This window comes from Canis lupus, chromosome 31, assembly GCF_048164855.1.
Source record: "Canis lupus baileyi chromosome 31, mCanLup2.hap1, whole genome shotgun sequence".
NCBI classification, from domain to species: domain Eukaryota; kingdom Metazoa; phylum Chordata; class Mammalia; order Carnivora; family Canidae; genus Canis; species Canis lupus.
In genome coordinates this window covers 17,691,315-17,717,407 of record NC_132868.1, presented here as the reverse complement: position 1 = coordinate 17,717,407, position 26,093 = coordinate 17,691,315, and the positions used below count along the sequence as shown (strand labels likewise).

Genomic DNA, 26,093 nt, shown 5'->3' with positions numbered 1-26,093 from the left:
GAGAGAGAGGCAGAGACACAGGCAGAGGGAGAAGCAGGCTCCATGCACCGGGAGCCCGACGTGGGATTCGATCCCGGGTCTCCAGGATCGCGCCCTGGGCCAAAGGCAGGCGCTAAACCGCAGCGCCACCCAGGGATCCCAAGGATCTCTATGTTTAGCTTTGTTTTTCATGCATGTGTGTGTGCATGTCCGCATGCGTGTGCTCTATTTTTAAAAGCCATTTACCTTTGTTTCCTCCCCCAGATATTTATGAAGATGAAGAAAATGGCAAACAAATCTCCCCCAAATGTGAGTAATAACAGCATACTTGGAGTACCCACACCTGTTCTGAAACCTTCTCTTTAGTATTATTGCAATCACTATTAACAATAATCATGTTATTCAATTCCTAGGATGTACCAGACATTTTACTTTATAAGCCCTTTTGCTAATACTTCTTATTTTAAAAATATTTTATTTAGTCATGGGAGACACAGAGAGAGGTAGAGACATAGGCAGAGGGAGAAGCAGGCTCCCTGCAGGGGGCCTGATGTGGGACTCAATCCTGGGACCCTGGGATCACGCCTTGAGCCAAAGGCAGATACTCAACCACTGAGCCACCTAGGTGCCTCCCTTTTGCTAATCCTTATATCAAAACTGCAATAGATATCATTATCTTCATTGTTATAGACAAGAAAACTGATGCTCAGAGAGGCTTACCCAAGATCACACAGCTAGCAAATGAGTGGCAAAGTCAGAACTGCACTCAGGTCTCACTGGCTCCAAGACCCCTGCTCTTACCACTGCACAATGGGCCTTTCATTTATTCACTCATGTAACCTGCCAGACCCTGGGGTCCCCTTAGGGCTGTCACCTCTATAGTTCCTATGACTCAGTACCTGAGACCCCCCTAAGAGCCCATGGCCAGTGAATCCAGGAGGAAGGGATTTGATGTGCAAATGACAGACATACAGCAAAACTCCAACTGTGAGCTGCACTTTCTCCCCTGCACTTCCAGCTTAGACTGAGGGACATTCTCTAGGTTTGCTGGTCCTGAGAATTCTGAGGTTCTTCCGGGAGCCATGGGGGATACTGGGTGAAGAGAGTAGAGTCCCTGCTGCCAAGAGCCCTGGGGCCCATGGGGGAGACATAGGAGGGCTCACCCAGAGCAGCTGCAGTTTGCGTCAGAAGAAATTCTCCCTTGAAGGGTCTTGTGAGGTGATCGTGGGTGAGCCCACCACCTCCACAGCCCCTCTCCTCCTCTGGCCCCAGAACAGAATGGGATGGAATAGAATAGAACACAACAGAATACAGTGGACTAGAATAATAGAGTAGAACGCAATAGAATAAAGCCGTCAGGCACAAAAAGGCAATGACTGTTTTCTTAGAGGGCAAGGAGTAGGGCTATGAACACCATGTATACTTGCCTTCTCAGTCATGGTTCCAGAATTTTGAGCTGGAAAGGGGAACCTGGAGATTACAGCCCTCCACCTCCTTCCCAGGTGAGGCAATCCAGGTCCTGGGAGAGGAGGAGTTAGAGTTGGGGAGATCAGGTTGTGGGGCAATGGCACAGCCTGTGACATCTGGCCATCCCCTCTGGCACTGCAGGCCAAATTCTTCCCTTTCTTTCTCCAAGGCTGCTCCAGCAGCGAGTGTATCTCCATGGAAACCTTTGAGGAGCGGAAAGGTGCAGAAGATATGGAAAAGGAGAGCAGTGCTCTGAGTGTAATTGATTTCCTGCTTACCTCTTTCATTTTTCTCCCTCATTCTCTGTCTTCTCCTACCTCTTCCTCTCCCCCATTCCTCTATCCCCCCCTTTTCATGATTCTCACCCAGAAGGACCAGGCCTAACCAGAAAGCTGAGGTCACTGGATCTGCAAAGTGCCTCAGACCCTCCCAGCCCAGCATGGCCCTCAACCCCATCTCCCTAGCAATGCACTGGTTTCCGGTCCTAAATATGGGGCTCCTGTTGGGATCCCCAGCGACCCCGTGGGGAGGGCCAGGGTGGGCCCCCACCTGCCAGCGGGAGTCACGGGTTGCAGCTGGCTTGGGCTCGGGCCCTTCTGGCGCTGCCAGCGCTGAGGGTGCACCGCTGTTCCCCTCCCTTCCAGCTATCCGGACTCTTCCAGTTGGACGACAGTTACGAAACGTGTTCCTCCAAACCTGTCCTGGCCACAGGAGAAAGCATCCCGGGAAAAAGAGAAGGTGGAGACGAGGACATGTGAGTGTGAAGGGGAGAACAGTAAGAGGACTCGTCGGCCGCGGCTCCTCCGACTCTCCCTGGAGCCTCAGGACGCCCGGACCCAGCCAGCGTCCCGGGGCGGCCGCGAGGTGCGCGCGCAGGCGCGGTGCGGGCGCCTGAGGACGCGCGGGGCCCCTCCCCGGACCACGGCGCCGCCTCCGTCCCCGCGCAGGCCGCGGGGGCGCCGACGGCCCGGCCCACCCTGAGCGCCCTGCGGACCTGCACCCCGGCCGGCCGGGGGGAGCACCGGGACCGCCTCCCAGGGGCCTGCCCGCGGGGCCGCCGCCCCCCACGCCCCTGCGCGCCGCGGACGAGCGGGGAGCGGCTCCCCGTCCGGCTCTGGGCACACACGGCCGCCAGCTCCGGGGCTGCTCCCCACGCGCCTGCGCGAGCGCCGGGACCCGGGCGGGGGGTGGGGGCTGCTCCTCGCGCGCCTGCGCGAGCTCCGGGACCCGCGGCTGCTCCCCACGCGCCTGCGCGAGCGCCGGGACCCGGGCTGCTCCCCACGCGCCTGCGCGAGCGCCGGGACCCGGGGGCGCGCCCGCGAACCGCGGAGCCGCTCTCTCCCGCTCTGCAGAGGCTGGCGGAGCCGAGTCCTGGAGGGCTCTGCCCAAGGTTCCTGGAGGTTGACACTTTGACTTTGGGAGCTGGATGATTCTTTGTTGGGGGTGGGGGGCATATTTTGTGCATTGTGGGATATTTGGCAGCATCCCTGGCCTCTTCCCACAAGATGCCAGTAACACCCCTCCCCCACCCACTCACCCTAATTGTGACAATCAGGAAGCCTTCAGGCATCGCCACATTTCTCCTGGGGTGGGAGTGCGGAGATCCGTTGAGAACCTCCTATCGGAGCCTTGGTGGAAGCGGGTCGCTCTTCTCCCAGGATCCCCCCAAGAATGTTGGCGTGGTGTTTGTTACTTTGTTCCCGGATTCTATCTTTTCAAGGTAATGTCGGGGGTATTTCGTTTTACATTTATTAGTTTTAAACTTAGTTTCGGTTATTTATTTATTTTTTCGTTTTATTAGTTAATTTTTAGTTGGCTTTATTTTTCATTTTCTAGTTATTTAATTTTATAGCTTTAAAGTTACTTTATATTTTGTTTTCACAGTTTTTGAGTTATTCATTTTTAGTGTCTTATTTACAGTTATTTTAAGAGTTACACATTTCCAAATTGCTTTAGAATTATTTTAAATTACTTTTACAGTGATTAATATCTGAGTTATTTACTTTAATATTTATTCTCTTTTTCGGCTATTGGAGTTTTGAGTTATTTATTTTTACAGTTACTTATTTGACTACTAAAAATTCACTGGAAGTTTTAAAATTAGAATTATTTTCAGAATAAAGTGGTTTTGGTTATTTTGGAGTTTTTTTTCCTTTGTAGAGTTACTTATAGTCACATTTATTTTTAGTTTTTTTTAGATTTGGGGTTGTTTATTTTTACATTCATTATTTATTTTTTTTTTAGTTATTTGGTTTTGAATTACTTTCAGTTGTTGCATTTTTGAGCATTATATTTCCTGATTTTTTTATTTTCAGACTTTTTGGGATATTTGGTTTCGAGGAATTTTCAGTTATTCTTAATTATTACTTTCCAGTTATATCTTTGCCATTTAAAATTTTTTTGTATTCTGTATTTTTTACTTATTTCATTTTCATAATTATTTAGTGTTAGAATTAGTCTAGGGGATCCAAACAAGGAAGAAGCACATCAGTTGTTTGAACAGAGAGACTTTAGTGTAAAGAATAGTGGATAACATATCCAGCTGTTGGAGATTTTAACAGGAAAAAAAGTTGGTAATGTGATATCGTGGAGATGTTAACTGCAAGCCACAGCTACCAGCCCAAGGGCTGCAGGAGCAAAGGGAAGAGGTTGGAGGTGGCCCCACATAGACCTCATAGCTGGGGTTAGCCCTCTGAGGAGGAAGTGCTGCCCTATGGGACAAGTGTCCCAGGAGCTAGAAGTTGCTCCCAGAGCTGGATGCAGAACTCGGCGGTGGGTGCTGCCAGCCCATACTGGAGTCTCTAAAGCGGGGGGTTGGTGATGAGGCTGGTTGTGGGAGAGTTGGCAAAACGGCAAACTATAGCTACTGGAACTGGCTGCTGCTCTTGGGGTGAAGACCAATTGAAGGGGGATGCTGACAGGAACTCAGGCACACAGATCCCTCTCCCCACTCCCATCCTTTGGTCAGTCTGCCCTATTGGCTGAGCCTCACAGGGAGTAGCTGGCAGAGGAAGTGAGTGGCCTCAGGCCACAAAGCAGAGATTGGAAGGATGGGCTGGAAGCTGAGAAATCATGGCTAATAACCAGCATGCTGACCGTGGGAGTTTACTTTTAGAGTTAGTTTTGGATTTAGTTTTGGAATTGTGAGCATGATTTGATTTTAGCTTTTCATTGAACATGCGATCTGGCTAAGTTTTTGGTTCCCTGATTTGTTTCTGGAATGGAGTGGGAACTTCTTTCTTAAGCACCCGAGGATTGTCTCCTGTGTGACTCAAGAAAATCACTTCAGAATTCAAGAAAACAAAAATAAGCATCTCACTTTATTCATAAAGAAGCCCTTGACTTCGTGGCCAAAAAAAGGGCAGAGACTAAGGGACAGACGATCCGGGACAGGCTCTTCAGCAAAATTGGCCAACAGAGTGTTCTTTGAAATTTTTCAGAAAGTTCTGTTGTGGAGCTAGCTACCCTCTTGTGCCCCTTTCCTAACAACAAAGTATCTTTCTCAATGGAGTGTGTTTCACATTTGTAGACTGCAATATTTATTATTTGTACACTAAAATAAAGTTCTTTCCAAACCCATAGGAAATTTTATTTCCTTCTACTTGCATTATTTTCCAACATACATTGTTCCATTTTGGCCATAGAACATTTAGTTGTTTGTTTGTTCATTCTAATCAACACCTATTTCCCGAGCACCCCTGTCCTCAAGATGTGCTGGCATCAGGAGAGACCAGGAAGGTATGAAGGTGAGTAAGAAGCTCTCAGTACAGTTGGGGGAAACAGATGTGGAAACAGATCATCAACACAGTGTGACAAATATGAGTGTACAGAACCCTGCCGCTGACCTTCTGATGTAGTCAGGGGTGGGGTGACATCTGAGCTGGGTCCTCTGGAGCAAGTGTTTTCTCCAGGTGGAGAAGGAGAAAGACATCCTGGTCGTGCACAGGGGCATGGAGGGGTGATGCATGGCAGGAAAGATGCCTTGACAGAGGCCACTAGGACACAGGGTTCAGAAAGGCACTAACATTAAGGGCTGGCCCTGGTGCTTGACAGATAGGACCTCATTTGGTCCTCACAGCCAGTTTGCAAGAGAGTCGGAAGCAACCTTGAGTCAATGCTCCTCCTATTCCAACCACAGCCTATAAGGTTCTCTGACTTGTCATTTATGGAATTCTTTGGCTCGTTTCTGGCTTTATCCTTAGTCCATTCACCGCTTCCCACTTACCCTTGGAGGTGAGTCCTTCCCTCCTCTATCTTTTGATTCTTCTTAAACATCCATGGGGAAGGAGGAGGGTTGAGACCATCCAGCTGTGAAGTTCAGGTGATACCAGCTGCAGAGAAGGCAGAGAAGAGCAGAGGAGAACCACTGTGGGGTCTCTTAGGGGAGTTCTGCAAACCAGCATGGTGGGAACTGAGCTCTTGGTGAACCAATCATAACCTGCAGCAGCATTCAGCACCCTTTGAAACTTTGTGGGGATGCCTTCCCAGAGTGCGGAGCCTGCTTTAGATCCAGCCCAAATTTGTGAATCAACGGATTGGGATTTTTAAAAAGCACACAACCCTTTGCTGCATTAACAGCACTGGATGTGTTCACTCAGTCAAAAGAAAGTATAGTCCTTCACAATGTATGATGGCTATTTTCACACTTTTTTTTTTTTTTAATAGAACACAGTCAGTTTAGAATGTGTTTCTCAGCATGCTTCTGTGCTTTAGTCTCTGGTCATCTTACCAATCACCATATACATTTCTTAATGAGGATATGTAAGACCTGGAGCTGGACAGAATAATTTTTTGGATTCTATTAGAATTATCAGAAAACACATCATTTGGATCCTCTTAAACAGTCTGACCACTGACTAGCCATGAGCCCACTACAGAAACAGCCCAAAGCTTTCTCGATCCTTTGGACATCAGTCATTTTCTGAATCTACAAAAAACAGCCACTGCTGGTGGTGGTAGGAGAGTGCAAAGTGCCCGACCCAGGCCTCACATGAAGAGCCTTCCTACAAGTTTTTCATCATAGGTGGACAACCAGAGGAACCATTTCAGGACCAGTGATCTTTGCTGATGCTCCCCCCGCCCCCCCCCCCCCCCCCCCCCCGGTGCTACATGGTAGCCCACTCTGATCTTGTCTGGCTTCTTTGGCTAAGCTCCACACTGCTTCTCTGCTTGTAAGTGTCCTCTGAGAAGAACAACAACAAAAAAATAAAACAAAAAAAGTGGCTCTTAGATGCATGAAACTTGTCATCTTTCTACTTGAGTAAATGGAAAAGAATTCAAAATCCTCAAATAAAATCTTCCAGCCAGGGGATCCCTGGGTGGCACAGCGGTTTGGCGCCTGCCTTTGGCCCAGGGCGCGATCCTGGAGACCCGGGATCGAGTCCAATGTCGGGCTCCCAGTGCATGGAGCCTGCTTCTCCCTCTGCCTGTGTCTCTGCCTCTCTCTCTCTCTCTGTGTGACTATCATAAATAAATTAAAAAATTAAAAAAAATCTTCCAGCCACTAGTAAAAACTTCCACTAGTTATTCAAGTCATCCATAGCTTTATAGAGTCGCCTGTTGCCCACCAGAGGGTCTTGTTTGAACATTGCTGAGGATTGGGAATGGGGTAGCTCCACTTGAAAGTGCCCTGGATGAGGCAGTAGTCCTGAAAGCAGCCCTGGATCTGTGAAATCTGGCTACAGTCTGAGTCCAGCCGTGGACTAAACACCAGCCATGCCTTATGAAATACTTAGACAAATTAGAGATCCTCTAAATCCGCATTTCCCAGAGCATATTTTGCAAAATAGGTGGAGGATATAAGAGTTCAAAGAATTAATCCCACATTGAAAAAATATTTTAATATATTTTTAAAAAATATTACATATTTTATTTCCCATTTAGTCAATCCCAGTTAGTAAATTAAAGGGTCTGAGAACTCTTTCATGAAGGAAGTCTGTATATTTTTGTTAAACTCATGATTTCCCAACCTCCTCTGGAACTTTGTCCTTGTCTACATAGTCAAAAGCATGTCTCACGAATACCTAATTTCCAGCTCACAGGAAGGAAAAACTACTTGGAAGATTGCAAGTGCAATGTCTTAAGGCCTAGCCTGTGACACACAACATATTTTCCTATATTTCTTTAGTAAAAGCCTTCTTGCATGGCCCCAACAAGCTACAAGAGAGTTTGGGAACCTAGCTGGGAGGCTGTTGCTCAACTACAGCCTAGACAACTATGTGTCCCTGTCACCCAGCCAGCCTGAAGCAAAGCAGGGACTAGAATCCAGGTCTTCTAACTCCTAGGCCAAGATTCTAATTATCACACATTTGCTTACTCAGTGAAAATGTTTCAAGTGCCTCTAGATGAGAATAGAAAATGTAGCTTCACTAGTTCTCCATAAAATATTTGTCAGTTGCATCTGTAATCTGGTATTATTTTTTATGTATGGATAAACTTTCAAATACGGCTATTAAAGTAGAAAAAAATTTAGGTTTTTTTGGTTTTGTTTTTGTTTTTAAAGATTTTATTCATTCATGAGAGAGAGAGAGAGGCAGAGACAAACAGAGGGAGAATCAGGCTCCATGCAGAGAGCCCGACGTGGGACTTAATCCTGGGACTCCAGGATCAGGCCCTGGGCCAAAGGCAGCGCTAAACTGCTGAGGCACCCAGGCTGCCCAAATTTTAGGTTTATATCATAATAATTTAATTTACTGGAGAACACATACTATGAGAATAAACAAACATAAGTAGAGAATCTTGAAATGGACCCAAATACATCTCAGAATTTAAAGCATGAGAAAAGGCATTTCAAATTACTTCCAGAAAAAAAGATGAATTATGTGTGAAAGTGGTGCTGGGACCACTCGATAGCAATATGGGAGAAAAAATGTTAAGTTTTACCTCAGCCTTTAAAATTATTCATATTGTTCAATTATGTGACTTGAAATCATAAAAATCAAAACATTTAAAAATAATTTTGAATAAAGTAAAGCTTTTCTAGGCAAAAATGAGAACCAGAAGCTACAAAAGAAAATCTTGACAATTCAGGCTATGTAAGAGGCAAAATTTTACATACGGAAAAAAAGGAATGATTAAAAACTCAAAACATACATTTACCAAACATATTTTTTTTAATTTATTTTATTTTATTTATTTATGATAGGCACACAGTGAGAGAGAGAGAGAGGCAGAGACACAGGCAGAGGGAGAAGCAGGCTCCATGCACTGGGACCCCGACGTGGGACTCGATCCCGGGTCTCCAGGATCGCGCCCTGGGCCAAAGGCAGGCGCCAAACTGCTGTGCCACCCAGGGATCCCTACCAAACATATTATAAAAGACTAATGTTCTTTGATATATAAAGAGTATTTACAAATCAATAACAACAATAGAAAAAATGGGCAAAGAACATGAATATACAAAGGAAAAGAAATTCAAAACCCAACAAATATATGAAAAGCAAAACAGTGATACTCATTTTTCATTACCAGACTGTCCAACATTTAAAACTTGGATAACACTCAGTGTTGGAGAAGATAAAACCAGCACTTTCATAAACTCTTGGTAAGAATGTAAATTAGTACTAGCTTTTTAGAGAACAATTTATAATAGCTTTCAACATTTTAAAATATGTATATGATTTGAGCTAGCGATTCCACTTCTAGGAATTTATTTTAGTGATATATTCATGCAAATGAATTAGGAGTACAGATGTTCATTTTAACATTACTTTTTTTAAAAAAAGATTTATTTTAGAGAGAGGAAGCATAGTGGGGAGGGGCAGAAGGAGATAGAGAAACACAAGCAGACTCCATGCTGAGCACAGAGCCCGACATGGGGCTTGATCTCATGACCCTGAGATCAGACCTAGGCTGAAACTAAGAGTCGGATGCTTACTTTTAATAGGAAAACAAGTAGCACAAGATGAGAACACCCTAAATGTCTGTGATACTGTTAAAATTTATCCCCAAATTGATACTCCTTTCTTCAAAGAGGAAAGTCAAATTATCCTCCCTTTGAGTGCGGACTGTACTAGTGACCCTAATAAAGAGAATGTGGTGAAAGTGATGGTAATTGACTTCCAAAACTGGGTTGTAAAAAACATTTTGGCTTCTTCCTCATTCTCTCTTGGATTACTCCCTGTGGAAGAAGCAAGCTACCATATTGAGAGGACAGTGAAGCAGCTCTAGGGAGAGATTAATGTAGCAAGAACTGAAGCCTCCTGCCAACAGCCATGTGAATGAGCCATCTCAGAATTAGATTCTCCAGCCCTAGTCAAGCCTGTAAATGGCTTTAGCTTGAGCTGGTATCTTGACTAAAACTTCATGAGAGACTTGGAGTCAGAAGAACCCAGTTAAGCTGTTATTGAATTCATTACTAGAGGACCATGAGATAATAGATGTTGTTTTAAACTGCTAAGTTTTAGGGTAATCTAAGCAACAATAGGTAACAAGTATACATAATAAAAACCTGGTTAATGAAGTGTTGTACTGGTGTACAATCAAACTCTATGCAGTTGTTAGAAATAATGTCTTCTGCTTGAGACATAGGAAATCAGAAAGAGCGCCATCCTCATACTTCAAAGATCAAAAAAATCTAGAAAATACACAGATTTGCTTTTCTTGGACCCATGAAAGAGCTTAGCTCATAAGGCAGCCATGTAATCTGAAATCTAAGAAAAGGCACCTACAAAGAGATGAGACTCCATCACTTGCTTACCTGAAGCGGGTACTGATATACACTAGCAAGGAGAATTTACTTTAATGGCTTAGTATGAGCTTGCAAGAGCAAATGGAAACCAATGGAAACCCTGGGTGCCTCAGATATGGAAATTTGCATCCAGTTGCAGACTTTTCTCCAATAACCCCACTGGGTACTCAAAAATGATTAGCAGAAGTCCTAAGAAAGCAACCTTCCTGTCACAGACCCAGGAGGAGGGAATATTAGTTGCTGCAGGAAAGACATGAAACTATGCTCACATCCTATTGCACCATCTTTCCTACAGAACAAAAGCAGAGCCAAGTGCTGGAGAAGGGGTAATAGACATTTACACCCGTAGGGGGCTGGTAAATCCAACTGCAGCTGAAAAAAAGACAACAGAATAAAAACAAAATCCCTGATCCTAGGAGAGAGACAGGAATATGTGCCAGGCCCAGAGCTGCTGGGGGAAGAGATACTTTGAAGATCACACACAACCTCCCACCCCAAGACCTGGGGGCAGAGTGCATGTATGACTGAGACTCAGTCAGAACTGAGCACTTACCCTTCAGTCTCTACCACCAGGCCAACTGACAAGCATTGGCTAACAAGCAACAGTTACTGTGGGGAGAGCCACAGATGCATGCTGAGAGATGCTGTCTGACATAGACCAGGGAAGACCTAAACTGAAGATGGAGCAGACAGTGAGGAAAACATTTGGACAAAAAATAAGTCCATACCCCAAACACAGCTAACATTTAAGGAGTTGGAAGTATGTAGTGTACCTAGGGTAACTATAACAACAAGAAACACAGAGGAGTGAAGACTGCAAGAAACTAATCACATGATTAAGTACAAAAGCTTTTTTCTCCTATTATTTATCTCTTTAAAAGATAATTGTATAAAAGAAAGATAATTATTTAAAAAATAATAGCAATATGTTGTGGAATGTATAATAAATGCAGAATTAAAATGTATGACAACAACAGAACTGAAGCCAAGAGGGAAGAAATTGAAGTATACGTTGTAAGATTCCTGTATTAAGTATGAAGTGTTATAGAATCATTTGAAGGTATATTGTGATACCTTAAAGTTATATGCCATAAATTCTAAAGCAAACACTAAAATAACATGCAGAGTTGTAACAAATAAGATAAAATGGAATTTTTAAAATGCAACTAATCCAAGAGTTGGTAAAGAAAGAGGAGAAATGAAACCAGGAACAGATAGGAAAAATAGAAAACAATTGCCAAGATGGTAGATAGAAACAACCAATCAAATGATCTAAACACCTCAATTAGAAAGGAGTGATTGTCAAATGGATATTTAAAAGAAAAGACCACCATTGTGGCCTGCTTTAAGAAACTCGGTTTAAGTATTGCTAGATTAATTAAACAAGATGGCCATTAGACTGAGGTGAGTTTAATGTCTTAGCTTGGGCAAGCAAGCCAAAACCTATACCTATAATGCCTCAATGTTAGGAAATTGAAGCCTAAGTACAGCCAATCACAAACAGCCAACTAGATTTTCTCAAAGAATGCAACCACTTATGGTATAGCCAATCAAATAACTTCCTTTTGCTTTTCTTCCACCTCTTCTCTATAAAAGTTTTTCCACTAGTTCCTGAGAGTGGAGTGCTCCCAATCACTTCTGGTTTGTCACTGCCCTATTTGAATTGATTTTTGCTCAAATAAAATTTTTAATATGCCTCAGCTTACCTGTTAACAGTATAAAGTCACAAAAAGATTAAAAGTCAAAGAATGGAAAGAAACATACCATGCTTACACTATCCCCCCCAAAATAGACAAATTACTATATTAATATAAAACAAAGTGGGTCTCAGAATAAAGAATATGACCAAGATAAAGAAAATCATTAAAAAATGATAAAGTAGCTAATCCATCAAGAGGATATAGCAATCCTGAATGTTTACACATCAATAACAGAGCTTTAGAATACACAGAGCAAAAACGGAACTGCAAAGAGAATAAACAAATCCTTAATGTAGTCTGATATTTCAACTCTGCTCTTGCAAGAACTGATAAAAACAATAGAAAATTGGAAGAATATAGAATACTTAAATAACACTATTAACCAACTTAATGTAATTATAGAATTTATAGAACACTGAATTCAACAACAAAAGAATACACACATTGCTCTTATATGCACACAGATTATTTAACAAGGCAGACCATTGTTAAGGGCTGAAATGTGTCATCTCCACCCACACACACCACGTTGTGTTGACCTTAGCCTATTGATAGTGATGCTATGGGTTAGAAATGCCTGAGGCACTCACCTGGGCTGTATTACTCATAGAGAGCCCCCACAGGTATTTCTCCCCACAGGGGTCAATGTTGTGACTGGACAGGCCCTTGTGGTTCTTTTTTTTTTTTTTTTTTAAGATTTTATTTATTCATATGAGAGAGAGAGAGAGGGAGACAGACACAGAGCATGAGCAGAGGGTAAGAGGCAGAAGGAGAGGAAGAAGCAGACTCTGCTGAGTAGGGAGCCCCATGCAGAGTTCCATCCTAGGACCCTGATATCATGATCTGATCTGAAGGCAGACATTTAACCCAACTGAGCCATGCAGGCACCCCATCCTGTGGTTCTTATTATGACTATAGGAAGCACTTCAGCGAGTAACCATCAGGGAACTTTGAGGAACAAGATTTATTACTCACAAGTCCTGGAGGGTACATGGAATATCTGAGAGCCAAAAAGTGAGATAATGGGTAAAGAGAGAGACAGCACAAACCTGGGGCTCTGCTTTGAATAGTGTCCAAGGCTGGAGTGTTTAGATTCACTCTTTATTAGCTAATTTTAAGCATAAGAGAATTAGAGAATAGGAAGGGTGAAACCAAAAGAATGTTGAAGGACCAAAGTTGGAGGGCTAACAATACCTTATTTCAAAGTTTATCATAAAGCTACAGAAATCAAGGCAATTTGATCTTGACATAAAGACAGAAAATCATATCAGTGGAACAGATATATGTGGGCAACTGATATTCAATAAAACTACAGAAACAATAGAGTGGAGAAAGGATAATTTTCAGAAAGATTTTATTTATTTATTCATTCATGAGAGACACAGAGAAAGAGAAGCAGAGGCAGGCTCCTTGGGGAGCCTGATGCACAACTTGATCCTGGGACCCTGGGATCGTGCCCTGAGCTGAAGGCAGACACTCAACCACTGAGGCACCCAGGCGTCCCAGGATAATCTTTTCAATAATTGGTCCTGGAACAACCAGTTTTCTACATGCAAAGCAATAAACTTGCATTCACATCTCAAACCATATGCAACCCTCAATAAGATTAATAGATTTCTCATCAGAAATCACTGAGGCCAGAGGCAGTGAGATAATATATTTAAAGTGCTAAAAGAAAAACTTTATCAACTAAAAATCCTATATCCATAAAACTATTCTTCAAAACTTGAGAAATTAAGACATTCTGATAAACCAAAATGACTTACCACTAGCAAGCTTGCCCTACAAAAAATACGAAAAGGAGTCCTTCAGATAGAAATGAAAGGTACTAGATAGTAATTTGAATCCACATGAAGGAAGCACCAGTAAATGTAACTACATAGATAAATATAAAAGACATAATAAATATATATATATATTTTTTTAATTTATATATTTTTTGTCTTAGCTCTGGCTGCTATAACAAATTACCATAGACTGGATACTTAAACAACATTTATCTCTCAATTTTGAAGTCTGGGGAATCTGAGATCATGGAGCCAGCATGGTTACATTCCGGTGAGGGCCTGCTTCCTGACTTGTAAACAGCTAGTGGCCTTCCTGTTCAATCCTCACATAGTGAAGAGCAGAGGGCTAGCTCTCTTCCTCTTCTTATAAAGACTCTAATCCTGTCATGGGGGTTCCCACCATTGTGATCCAATTACTTCTCAAAGGCCCCACCTCCAAATACCACCACATTAGGCCTTCAATAGATGAATTTGGGAGGAACACAAACATTCAGTCTATGGCATTGTTTGCAACTCCTCTATCTGATGTAAAAGACAACTACATAAAGCAATTATTATAAGCCCATGATGATAGATGTACAATGTATTAAGTAATTGGTATGGCAATAACAGCAAAAAGTGTGAGGGGCCAGCAGTGGAGCTATATAGAAGCAACGCTTTTATATGCTATTGAAATTAAAGTGGTATTCATACTATAGGCTGAGATCTTCATTGTAATCTTCAGGGTAACTACTAAGAAAGTAACTTTAAAAATATGGTAAATAAGACAAAGGAATTACAATTGTACACCAGAAAATATATATTTAATCCATAAGAAGACAATAATGAAGGAATAGAGGAACAAAAAAAGAAAGAACACAAAGAGCAAAATGACAGGCATAAATCTTACATTTAATATAGTCACATTAAATATAAATGGATTAAATACACCAATTAAAGTGCAGGTACTGGCAGCATGAGTTAAAACAAAAACAAAAACCATGATCCCATTATATCTATTTACAAAGCCACGCTTTAAACTCAAGGACACAAATAGAGTGAAAATTAAAAGGTGGGAAAAGATATACCATCTATAGACTAACCAAATAAGAATTGGAATACCCATAGTAATATTAGATAAAATCGATTTTAAAACAAAAATTCTTACTAGAGACAGAGAAGGACATTTTCTAATTATGAAAGGATCATTCTATCAAGAATATATAAAAATCATTGACACAGAGAAGCCTAACAAAAGAGCCCCAAAATATATTAAGCAAACACTGAGAGAATTGAGCGGAGAAATAGACAAAACAACAGTAATTGGAGTTTTCAATACCCTACTTTCCATAATGGATAAAAACAATTAGATAAAAGACCAAACAAGAAATAGTTTTGAATACTATAGACAAACTAGAACTAACAGATAACTATAGAATGCTCCATCTTCAACAAAAGCAGAATATGCATTTGTCTCAAATGCTCCGACAACATTCTTCAGGATAGATCGTGTGTTAGGCCATAACATATTAACTAGTTGCCCTAATAAATATGAGAGAACTGAAACCATAAGTATGTTTTCCAATCCTAATGGAATGGAACTAGAAAACAATAACAGAAGGAAATTTGGGGAATTCACAAAGATGTGGCAATTAAACAGCAAACTCCTAAATAACTCTAAAACTCCTAAATAACTTGGGTCAAAGAAGAAATCACAGTGGAAATTTGAAAATAATTTGGGATAAATTAAAATGAAATTACAATATACCAAAATTTATGGGATGTATCTGACACAGTGCTTAGAATCCCCAATGACTTCTGAAACATCCAGCTGGGGCATCTCTTCTCTAGTCAAGGGCAGAAGTCCTGATAAACAGGACTGATCCTCTGACCTGCTCAGGAGACTGATTCCAGATATCCACAGTAAATGATGACTGGATCAACGGTTGAACCTTCTCCCCCTGAAGGCCACAGAACACTTAACATGTGTCAAGCTAACTTCTGCTTCCATGCATAACTTTTTTCAAAATGTTCAGTGGCCTCATGTCCTCTAGGGTTGAGGATGAACTCCTTAGTCTGGCTTTTTGGTCTTTCCAAAATGACATTAACTTCATCTTTCAACCATATTCTCCACTGCTCTCCAGTATTCTCCGATCAGGGCCATAATCATTCAAGAGATTTTGCTCCCTGTGTGCTAGGAGAAAGGGCACAGACTTCAGGGCTAAGTAGGCCATGATGCAAATCTTAGCCTATTTTAAAATGCTGGGTGGTTCAGTTTTCACATTAGTAAAATTGGGATTAGAAAAATCTACCTCGAGGGGCATCTGGATGGCTCAGTTGGTTAAGCGTCTGACTCTTGATCTCCACTCAGGTCTTAATGTCACAGTTGTGACTTCAAGCCCTGCATTGGAGCCTACTTAAAAAAAAAAAAAAATCTCCCGGGGACCCTGAGTGGTTCAGTTGGTTAAGCAGCTGCTTTCGGCTCAGGTTAGGATCTCAGGATCCTGGGATTGAGGCCTGAGTCGGGCTCCCTACTCAGTGGGGATCTGCTTCTCCCTTTCTCACTGCCCCCCCCCCCCACTCATGCTCTCTTTCTCTCAAATAAATAAAATCTTTTAAAAAAATAAATAAATAATACAAATTTTTAAAAAATCTACTTTGAAGAGTGCCATATGCATTACACAGTGCCAGGCACATAGTAGAGATTCCTTATATAGAAATAATAATAATAATAACAACAACAACCACAAGGACTCCTGGGTGGCTTAGCAGTTGAGCATATGCCTTCAGCTCAGGACATGATCCTTGGTCCAGGGATCAAGTCCCACATTGGGCTCCCTTTGAGGAACCTGCTTCTCCCTCTGCCTATGTCTCTGCCTCTCTCTCTGTGTCTCTCATGAATAAATAAAATCTTAAAGTAATAATAATAATAGAAATATTGCTATTCTCCAACTATCCACATCCTCAGTAACCCTCAAAGTCTTTCCAAGGTCCAACAACTACCACCTCATCTCTGACTATTCCTTTCCTCATCTAGTATAGCTCTAAGCAGCCAAAAATTGATTACTCTGGTTATTATATATTAATAAATATCATTTCTCATCTAGGCGGCAAGCAACTTGAAAGTTTATATTATGTTCTAGTCTAGAACACCTCTTCAGCAGTAGAGCAGTATAGTGCTTAAAATCCTAGACTCTCAATAAAATAAAATAAATAAAATAAAATAAAATAAAATAAAATAAAATAAAATAAAATAAAATAAAATCCTAGACTCTCAAGTCAAACTGGATTCACAACCCAACTTCTTCCTTTATTACTTAAGTGACCTTGGGCAAGTTGCCTAACCTCTCAGTGCTCAGTTCCCCATCTGTGAAACGAGACAGCAGTGATAACAGTGCCCACGCAGTGGGCTGTAAGACTTATATGAAGAAGAATGTCTGGCATAGAGTATCTGCTTAATTATTGTCTGTGGAGTAAACTGACTCAAAGTCCAGAATATGAGGCAGGCAGTTGCTAGAATTAAATCAATTGGCACATGTTAATCTTCACCTTCCACCATAAAAATTCAATTTGGAAACATACTACTCACCTTGGTAAATGTGCTTGATTAGAGCGTTTAGAACAACATAGTAAGATGGAATCATTGTAGCCATTGTTTTTCAGGAAATTATTTGAGACTAAGCTGAAAGCCCTAAACCTAGTAGTCAGGAGAGTATCTGTATGTGTATTCCTCACTGGGGCTCACAGTCCTAAGAGACAGACCTTGACTGTTTTGTCTAATTAGTAGAGGAAGGAGTTGGGACCTAGAAAGGTTGCCTTCTGGTGTTCCGGGTGAATTACCCAGGAGTAGGCAATAGCATTCCTATTACACAGCAGAAGAAACTGAGGCTCAAAGGTCATACAGTTGGTGGCCAAATTCAAACCCAGCTCTCCCTGACTCCTAAGCTCCTACTCCTCATAGTCCCTACAGGATGAGGTGGCCATGGGCATAAAGCAGGATTACCTCAGACTTTTTGTGAATACACACAGAGTCAGCGCTCTAGCCACTGAGTTTGAAGACTCTTGCTCACCTTCATGACTGAGGGGTTGGTTGTTTCCTGGCTGAGAAGTGGACTCAGGACCTTAGAGAAAAATGGAGACCCAAGCTTATGAGAGAAGGAAGCTAGCACTGCCACAGGTCCTCCACCTCTTGTGCAGAAATGGTCTCAGATGCCCTTCACCTGGGCTGGAGTAAGGGGAGGAGGGATTCCCCACCCCTCACAAACACTAAAGGCAGAGATGAAAGTGGCTGTTTTCACACAAGGGCCACTTCTGGTTTTGCTCCCCACCCAGCCACTTGGGAGGGCGTTTCAGCTCCTTCTCAGAACGAAAGTGACGTTGGTTTCTCTGCCGCAAGTGAATGAGGGGCAAAGAGAGGTATCTTCTTTGTTCCTGGAGCCTGCCCTAGAGTTAGCGCAGTGCTCTTCAGAAGATCGAGAGGCGCTGAGCGAGGCAGTGGTCATCTCTGGCGACCCAGTCATGTCCTGGCAGCTCTCTGCAGCGGTGGCGCTCTTCGTGTCCCTGGCTCGTGAGTGACACCCGTGGCTTTCCATGGTGACCTGCTATCTCAGGTCCTATTAAATTCAAATGCACTCTAGTGCGGTGGACCAACGTAGGACAGGACAGACTGCGAACAGCTGTAGGGCTTCAGCTGCTGTGGGTATTCCACTTGGGAATGTCTCCTCCTTACTGCCTGTCTTAGATGCATGGTGCACACCCTTATTTTTTTCCCAAGGGCTTTCACAGTTTGGACTTATTTTCTAGGAGTCTGGAAGAGTAGGTATCCACTCCAGAAGACAGTGACACTATCCCTGGTTCCAAATGGTTTCTGGGCACGGGAGAGTTTTAGAAATCACTTAGATTTAAGAGATGGAGAGAACTGAGCCAGGATTTAGCAATGGGGCTCTTGCTAAGTACATTGTGCCTTGCTTTTCCTGTTTTTCTCAAATGGAAGTGCTATGTTTGCATTATATAAACTGTGAACTGTGAAGATGAATGAGATGTGATCTGACAAATTATGCTGTTTCAGAGGGGTGTAAACCGAGGAGTCAAGATTTTTTTTTTAAACTACCATTATACTTCAGGTCAGAGAAGCTGTCCGGAAAACTGGGCTTTTAATGATTACCTTATGTGCCTACCCCCTCCTTTCGCAAGGAGCATTCTCTCCCTAGGATGTTGAGTCCTCTTGTGTGCTGTTACCTAGTTGCTGATTAGTTCACAATTCCTTCTAGAAGCACTGAGTTGAACATGTGAGGGAACCACATGGCCCTACTAACATGCTTAGTGGGGGATGCAGAGGCACTTGATTGTGACATGAATTGTCAGGAAAGTTGGGTGAAGGGTCAGGCCAGTGTCCTAATCCAGGCTGTTTTACCTCTGCCACATTTTCAGAAATACAGTTTCACATTTTTCTGGAGGCAGAAGGGGAAATCTAAGCAAAGGGTCTCAGTCTAGCAGTACCCTCAGTGACCTGTGTGTGAGCACCAGTTCAGTGGTTGCCAGGTGACCGGCTGATTCAGAAATGTAATGAGTGCTCAATAAATTCCCGGGGAGGTTGAGAGGAAATACCTTCTTCACTGCCCTTTCCTCTCTGAGCTGCAGATTCTCCAGGGTGAGCTGAGTGAATGAAATGTGTAAAGGGACCCTGTTTTCCAGAAGAAGTTACTGAGGCAGGTTAGTGAATTGCTCATGGTTACTCAACTAGCAAGGGGCAGCTGTGAGATTTGCATCCAGGAAGCCTGGTTTCTGGGTCCAAGCTCTGCACTACTGTAATATGGGGCCCTGCATGCGTAGGTTTAGAAATAAACAAGATAATGTATGTTTCTCTTTCATGTGAAAACAAGTCCAGAAGAATCCATACCAGGTCCAGTGTGGGAGCTCATTATCTTGGATCCTCCATCCTATGTATGACTTGGACCTACAAGGTCTTTTCATGGTTCTAAATGTCCGTTGGAGCCCCAACCATCACATACAAGTTGCACGCTGGTCTGAAAAGGAAAACATAAAGGCAATAGAGAGGTCACATAGGTGATAGAGCCCCCTTCAAGCAGCATTCTTGGAAAGCCCACATAACCCTACCTCTTCTCTTGCTTTGGCTCAAATGCAGTCACACATTCCCACCCAGCTGGAAAGGAGTCTTGGAGGTAGTGTTCTTTATTCCAGGCAGCAAGGGCTCAGCTTAAGTTTGTGGTTCTGTTACTAAGGAAAAGGGGGAGGCTGGATTTGGGAGTAGCTAGCCAGCAGTCTATGCCATGGGACTGGAGCCACTTCTGTTCTCCAAATCTCAAGTCCCACAAGAAAGTAGCAGAGGTAAGATTTGCATCTTTTTGCTAATAGATGGAAGTTTAAATCGTGAAACTGGAAACAGAATCTAAGAGCCCACCCTTGCTGTCTCACACATCCAGAAACAGTCTTCCTGCTGTGCCCAGCCGGGGCTGCCTCTGCTGCCAGGGGAGGTACTAGAGAAAGCATTTGGGGGCTAAATTCAGTTCCCTGCCCCTCGGTGTGGTCATGGGGTTCCATTTACTTCCCATTTACTTCCTAACTGTGTTCCCAACTGCAGACAAAGTGTAGCCTCCAAGACCAGCCAGGCCTGTCCCCAGCTCACCTCTCACCTCAGCTTCCTCCTTCTTATGTTCCATCATGCTTACCCCCTTGCTTTTCTCCAGATCTACCAGGCTCTGAAGACCCTGTGTCTTTTCACATACTTTTCCTCCTGCCTGGGATACCACTTACTTTCTTGTCTGCCTAAAGAATTTGTCTTGGTGTTGGATTTCCTACACTACCTCATTGCACTCAGGGCCTCCTTCTATAATAACACTTGTCACACCAAGGAATGTGGTCCACTTATGTGTCTATCTCACAAGGCGTTGAGCCCCTAAAAACAAAGACTCAGTGCCTGGCATGGAGCTTGGTTCAGAAGAAGCTCCTATATATCTGTTGAACAGGGTGCAGCAGGGAAACCAAACAAAGGCTATGTGGGAAGGATCAGCCATATGGGAAGTACCTAGAGAAAAAGCCCTTGCATGGTCACAGACTTGGCTGATGAGTCATCTCTCAGCTCCTTCTATGGACTGTAGGGGAATCCAAACCTCACACTTCTTCCTGCAGCTCATCATCTAGAAGAGTCCAAACAATGGGTTTAGGTTCTGGGGTACTTGTTTGCTGAGTCTCCTGAATCCTGGGGAGAAGATGCTAGGGGTTTCAGGGTGGCTTGACAAATCAGCATGTGAATTCCAGGGCTGTGTTCTTTTGAGGAAAGGAAGGGTTGAGACAGATTCTGAGTTATGCCTTGTCCTTACTTCTGCCTGCCACCTTCTTTGTGGGTCTCAGACAGACCTATGAATTTAACTAAACCTTTACAGAGTCAAAGGTCCTGTTTAAGAACTGTGACCCAATTTTGACAAAGATTGGTCATATATGTGTGGTCATATACATAGACTTCATAAAACAGAGTATTTTTCAGAGCATTATTTCTAATAAATACTTAACATATGAACTTTCTAAAATGTATGCACAGCATACCACTCCTATCAGTTTTCCATCTAATTACCTGCCCATCTTTTATACCCACACACTTTTACAGGGAGATGGGAAGGGGAGGGGAGAGGCCACAGAGGGGAAGGAGAAGACCATTAGAACAATATTTCCCAGTGCTATCTGGGAACACACTGGTTCAATCTGTAACACACTCTGACACTCTTGGTCCAGCTACCTGCTGGTCCAGGCTTCTGCCTACCACAAAGCCACACACCATATCAAGACACCATGACTGCCATCAACTCCAGCCACTCCACAAATATTTCCTGCACACCAAGTATATCTTGATGGGTACCATGAGTCATCTTGTCCTATTTGGGATGCTGTGCATTCATGAATGATCGATGTGCTTTTCCTCTCTTGTTTGACTTCATTTATCATTATTGAGAGAGGACTTTTAATTACATTATGAGGAAGGCTCCCCCTTTCAAAGGGTGTGTTACTTAGTTGATATTCTACACAGTTCAGAAAGTTTTGCCTTAGCTCATAAACATAAGCCATAAGCCATGCACAAGTGGGATTTTTGTCAAGGATCTAATGATCCCCCTGAAGAGAACAAAAGGCAAGTAGTTTCCAGTCTCCCAGAGTTCTCTACAGCAATCTTTGCTCACCACTACAAGATATTCCTGGAAAGCACATCTGGGAATGAGTTCTCTTTCTCCATAGTAATAGTATAAACTTAATGGGGTTTCTGTTGGGGTCATGACTGAGGAACCAGCAACTCAGGTTTAGCCCAAATAAATTGTGAGAACAAATCTTCCACTGTCAACTGTCTTAACAATCTGGAAAGGAAAAATCTTGCTCCAAGTTCTACAATGTAGGTATGAATTATGCATACAGTGATTATATGAAAGCTTACAAGGAAAACCTACAGCCCATAAGATCCACAATTCTCAAGTACCAAACATTTAAAAGTATCCAAATGAACATTTTAGACACAAAAAAGGACCATTTAGCAATAGTCTAACATAACTTAATGTCATTAATAAGCCTTTCCTAAAGGTTATTCAAGGCAATTTGAACTGACGCATTTGTCATTCTCATTTTTCAAGTCAGCTGCGCAGAAATGATTCATAAGCTTTACTACTGGGCTTGAAGTGAGAACTTTCCTTCTGGAAAATAATCACTATTTTATCATATAAGCTTTTGAAAGCCTCACCAAAGACCACCATTATGAGGGTCTGGTGATATGGGATTCCTGGAGAAGCACCCCACTCTTTTCTGCTTTTGTATCTTCTCTCACCATTCTTCCCAGTGATGCACATCACCTCCACCCACCCCAAATCTAAGGGCAGGCTTTGGTTTAGACAGGAGCTCAAGTGTCACCTCCAAAATTTACTTGGTGTCTCACCTCCAGAACATACTAGTTGTGGGATTATGGTCAAGTTGATGGGACTTTTCTAAATCTGAGTTCCCTCATCTGAAAAGTTGATAAAGATAGAACCCATCAGAAAATTTTTGAGAGGAGTTGGAAAAAGATGATCCTTGACCTGAGGCCTGCCACTTAGTAAGTGTCCATTAACTTGGATGTTTTATAGTTATTATTACAGGAAAAGTAATCACTTAGAAATGTAATAAATGAAAGAGGGAGATAGTAAAGGAATTTATGGATGATTTTGATTAGATATGAACTTCAGTACTCTTTAAACACCAACATAGAGTGATCTCCTTCCCTTTTGCCTGTGTTTTGCCAAGTCACTGGCCGGCCAGCACCAGGGATTCCCAGCTCCCCTGAGTATAAATACAATGGGCAAATACAATGAAACCATAGCATTCAATAGACAGAGCCATCTCTCAGATACCTGATAATAAACTCTCAAGGAACATCATCTGCATTTTGCTCAGCTTTCTGATTTGCTATGGGCTTGGGAAGAGGCAAGGATAGAACTATTCTGTTTGAAAAAGAGCCAGAGACCTTCCACCCTTAAGGAATGTCCTAGGAGAGAACCTGTGACAATAACATACACTATAGGTATGCTTGATGGTCTAGCAAAGCTTCACTTAAACCAATTTGTTTGAGCTTTATAATAATCCAAGGTCTACCATGCTATTATCCTCATTTACCCATCCAGTTATCTATTCATCCAATTCATATGCACTGAATACTTTCTATGTGTAAGTACTGGTGGTGAAAAAAAAAATACAATCTCCACCTTGATGTTGTTTTTAATCTAGTGGGAGAGATGCACAGTCAACAAATAAACCAACAAATAAACATATAATCAGGACTATTATTCTGCTAATATACCCTGTGTGGCCAGGCTTACTATTAAATATGTTAATACCATCCCTTTATATAATTACTAGTTGTGATTAGTGCAGTGCAGGCAATGAATATAACACTGTGTTGGGGAATTATGGGGTGGGGAGCTATTTTATATAAGAATGACAGGGAAGACTTTCTGAAGAGTTGGCATTTAAGTCAAACTATGAAGGACTGCCTACCAGATGCATCACAGTAATTATGGCTTAATTTTCTTTCCTACTTGAGAAAGCCTGGTGATGTAAAGAAATGACAGGAAATGGTCTATCTTTACAAAATCTGACAGCAAAATAAAAAAATGCAAGGGAAACAAATCTCCCATCATTGGAAGTAACTATGCATAGATTGGATGAACACATGGAAATATTCATAGATATAATTCACATATCACATAGGATTTGGACTAGATGATTATTAAGACCCCTTTCGAAACTAGGATTGTATGATTGATTGTTTGCAAACTACATAATTCTATGTAAGTCTTTTTTTACCACATTGATGCTCTCCAGTTCTATCAGGGCATTACAGCAACACCCCACCCAGGAACACTCTCCATCCAGAACTATCTGGATTCACATTGGAAGATGGGGAATGAAAGGGTATCAATGCTTAGATATTTAGCTAAGCATGACCACTTTGTGGTGCTAGTACCACACCCCATACAGACAAAGGGGCTGGACACAGAAGAATATCTGTAGTATGATCACAACCCTGTAAGAAACACGAGTACAACCCAAACTTTTAAATTGTGGCCTTGTGGTAGAATTGTTGGCGATCTTCACTTCATTGTTATACTCTTATAAATTTCACCCAAATCTAAATATATACATATTCTTCATTAAAAGTAAATAAGCATGTTTGAAAATCATACAATAAGTCATATTTATCTTCAAAAAACTTAAAAGTAGGGGGCTCCCTGGGTGGCTCAGCAGTTTGGTGCCTGCCATTGGCTCATGGAGTGATCCTGGGATCCCAGGATCTGGTCCTGTGTTGGGCTCCTTGCGTGGAGCCTGCTTCTCCCTCTGCCTGTGTCTCTGCCTCTCTCTCTCTCTCTCTCTCTCTCTGTCTCTCTGTCTCTCATGAATAAATAAATAAAATCTTAAAAAAAAAAAGACTTAAAAGTAGAGCTACCATGTGATCATGTGATCCAGCACTTACATTTCTGAATATATATATGGAAGCAATAAAGTTACTATCTCAAAGAGAAAAGTAAATAAATAAATAAATTTTAATTTGTAGTGAAGAAATTCACTTTGGGGTGGGGAAGGGACTCACTAATGTGAGTTCTTAGCATGGTAACATTTTGTTTCCTAATTTGCAGTGATTTTGCATTATGGCAGTCAAATAAGAGCAAAAATGTTTCCAGAAACTGTGGACTTTCAACCTACAACAGCAGCAACAGTACGGGCCACAGCAAAACCTTTCCTGCATCTAACTAACCAAGTACCTAGCCAAACTTTAGCAGCAAGATCAATGGATGGTCATATCGCCTCTCAAAGAGCTGCCACAACCTCCAGCTCTGAGCCCCCAACCACACATACAACAGTAAAAACTCTAGTAACAACTTCCTTGGTAACTACAAACAGCACCCCATCTAGCAGCCCAATAATCTACACCCTAGTCACTACCATCGTCACACCCAATAACTCAAACACAGCTGCTCCAGTCACTGAGGCTACAATTGGCCCTAGTGCAGACCCAGGTTCACTGCCAACCACCAGCACTCCATTGGCCCATACAACAAGAACCAACCCCTCAACTCTCAGCCACAAAACTAGGAAAACCACCCATTTTGGTAACCATACCACCCTTCCAGCAACTTTGTCCACCTCAACACATAAGAGCACATCCAGTCACAAGTCTGCTCAATCCACTCATGCCCCGGGACCAACCACAGCAGCACACAACACCACCCAAACGGCCTCACCTGCCACCCCAGCTTCTGGGCCCACTCTTGCACCTCGGCCTTCATCACCCAAGACTGGAATTTATCAAGTTCTAAATGGAAGCAGGCTCTGCATCAAAGCAGAGATGGGGATAGAGCTTATGGTTCAAGACACAAAGTCGGTAAGTTGGGGCCATACAACTGTAATACTGTCTTCAAAAAGTTTGAGTTCAGTGTATCTCGCTAAGATTAAATATTCCCCTGCATCTTGTGTCTTTTGATGAAAAAAAAAAAAAGCTGCAAGCTCCTCTTTCTCCAAGGTGCTCCATTAAAAGATGAATCTGGGGCAGCCTGGGTGGCTCAGCAGTTTGGTTCCGCCTTCGGCCCAGGGCCTGATCCTAGAGATCCGAGATCGAGTCCCATGTCCGGCTCCCTGCAGGGAGCCTGCTTCTCCCTCTGCCTGTGTCTCTGCCTCTCTCTCTCTCTCTCTCTCTCTCTCTACGTGTGTCTCTCATGAATAAATAAATAAATCTTTTTTAAAAAAGATGAATCTGTTTTAGAATACATATAAAAATGAAAACTGATAACGATTGGCTGGATGAAGACAGACAGCAAAATTGTAACTATGCATACCTCTCACTTTTTAGCCAACATGGGAGGAGTGTTGGGGTGTGTTCAGTGGTGACCCCAGCTGGACCATACCCCTCCTGATGACTTCAGGCCTCAGCAACTTTCCTGTGAAGTGAAGGGTTTGGCTTACATGGTC

General features: G+C 42.6%; 2 protein-coding genes and 1 long non-coding RNA gene across 6 annotated transcripts in view; 2 read left to right on the top strand and 1 right to left on the bottom strand.

The window, feature by feature from the left end:
• Positions 1–3,131, bottom strand: part of LOC140622068 (uncharacterized) — a 28,770-nt gene extending 25,639 nt beyond the window's left edge. The window contains exons 1-2 of the long non-coding RNA XR_012021782.1: positions 2,984–3,131; positions 1,143–1,498 (exon numbers count right to left, since the gene is read on the bottom strand). This is a non-coding gene — a long non-coding RNA (uncharacterized lncRNA). The remainder of the gene's footprint in view (positions 1–1,142; positions 1,499–2,983) is intronic.
• The window catches only part of MCF2L2 (MCF.2 cell line derived transforming sequence-like 2), a 237,866-nt gene extending 232,834 nt beyond the window's left edge, over positions 1–5,032 (top strand). For 3 of the 4 annotated variants that reach the window (XM_072807545.1, XM_072807546.1, XM_072807547.1), the window contains 5 exons: positions 244–288; positions 1,616–1,704; positions 2,091–2,200; positions 3,002–3,166; positions 4,673–5,032. In XM_072807545.1, coding sequence (XP_072663646.1) covers positions 244–288; positions 1,616–1,704; positions 2,091–2,200; positions 3,002–3,166; positions 4,673–4,907 — 644 coding nt within the window. In that variant the 3' untranslated portion in view covers positions 4,908–5,032. The remainder of the gene's footprint in view (positions 1–243; positions 289–1,615; positions 1,705–2,090; positions 2,201–3,001; positions 3,167–4,672) is intronic. The other variant, XM_072807544.1, reaches the window with a different exon arrangement.
• Positions 5,033–17,947: 12,915 nt separating this feature from the next.
• The window catches only part of LAMP3 (lysosomal associated membrane protein 3), a 35,538-nt gene continuing 27,392 nt past the window's right edge, over positions 17,948–26,093 (top strand). Inside the window, exons 1-2 of the mRNA XM_072807548.1 lie at positions 17,948–18,168; positions 24,764–25,509. Coding sequence (XP_072663649.1) covers positions 18,120–18,168; positions 24,764–25,509 — 795 coding nt within the window. The 5' untranslated portion in view covers positions 17,948–18,119. The remainder of the gene's footprint in view (positions 18,169–24,763; positions 25,510–26,093) is intronic.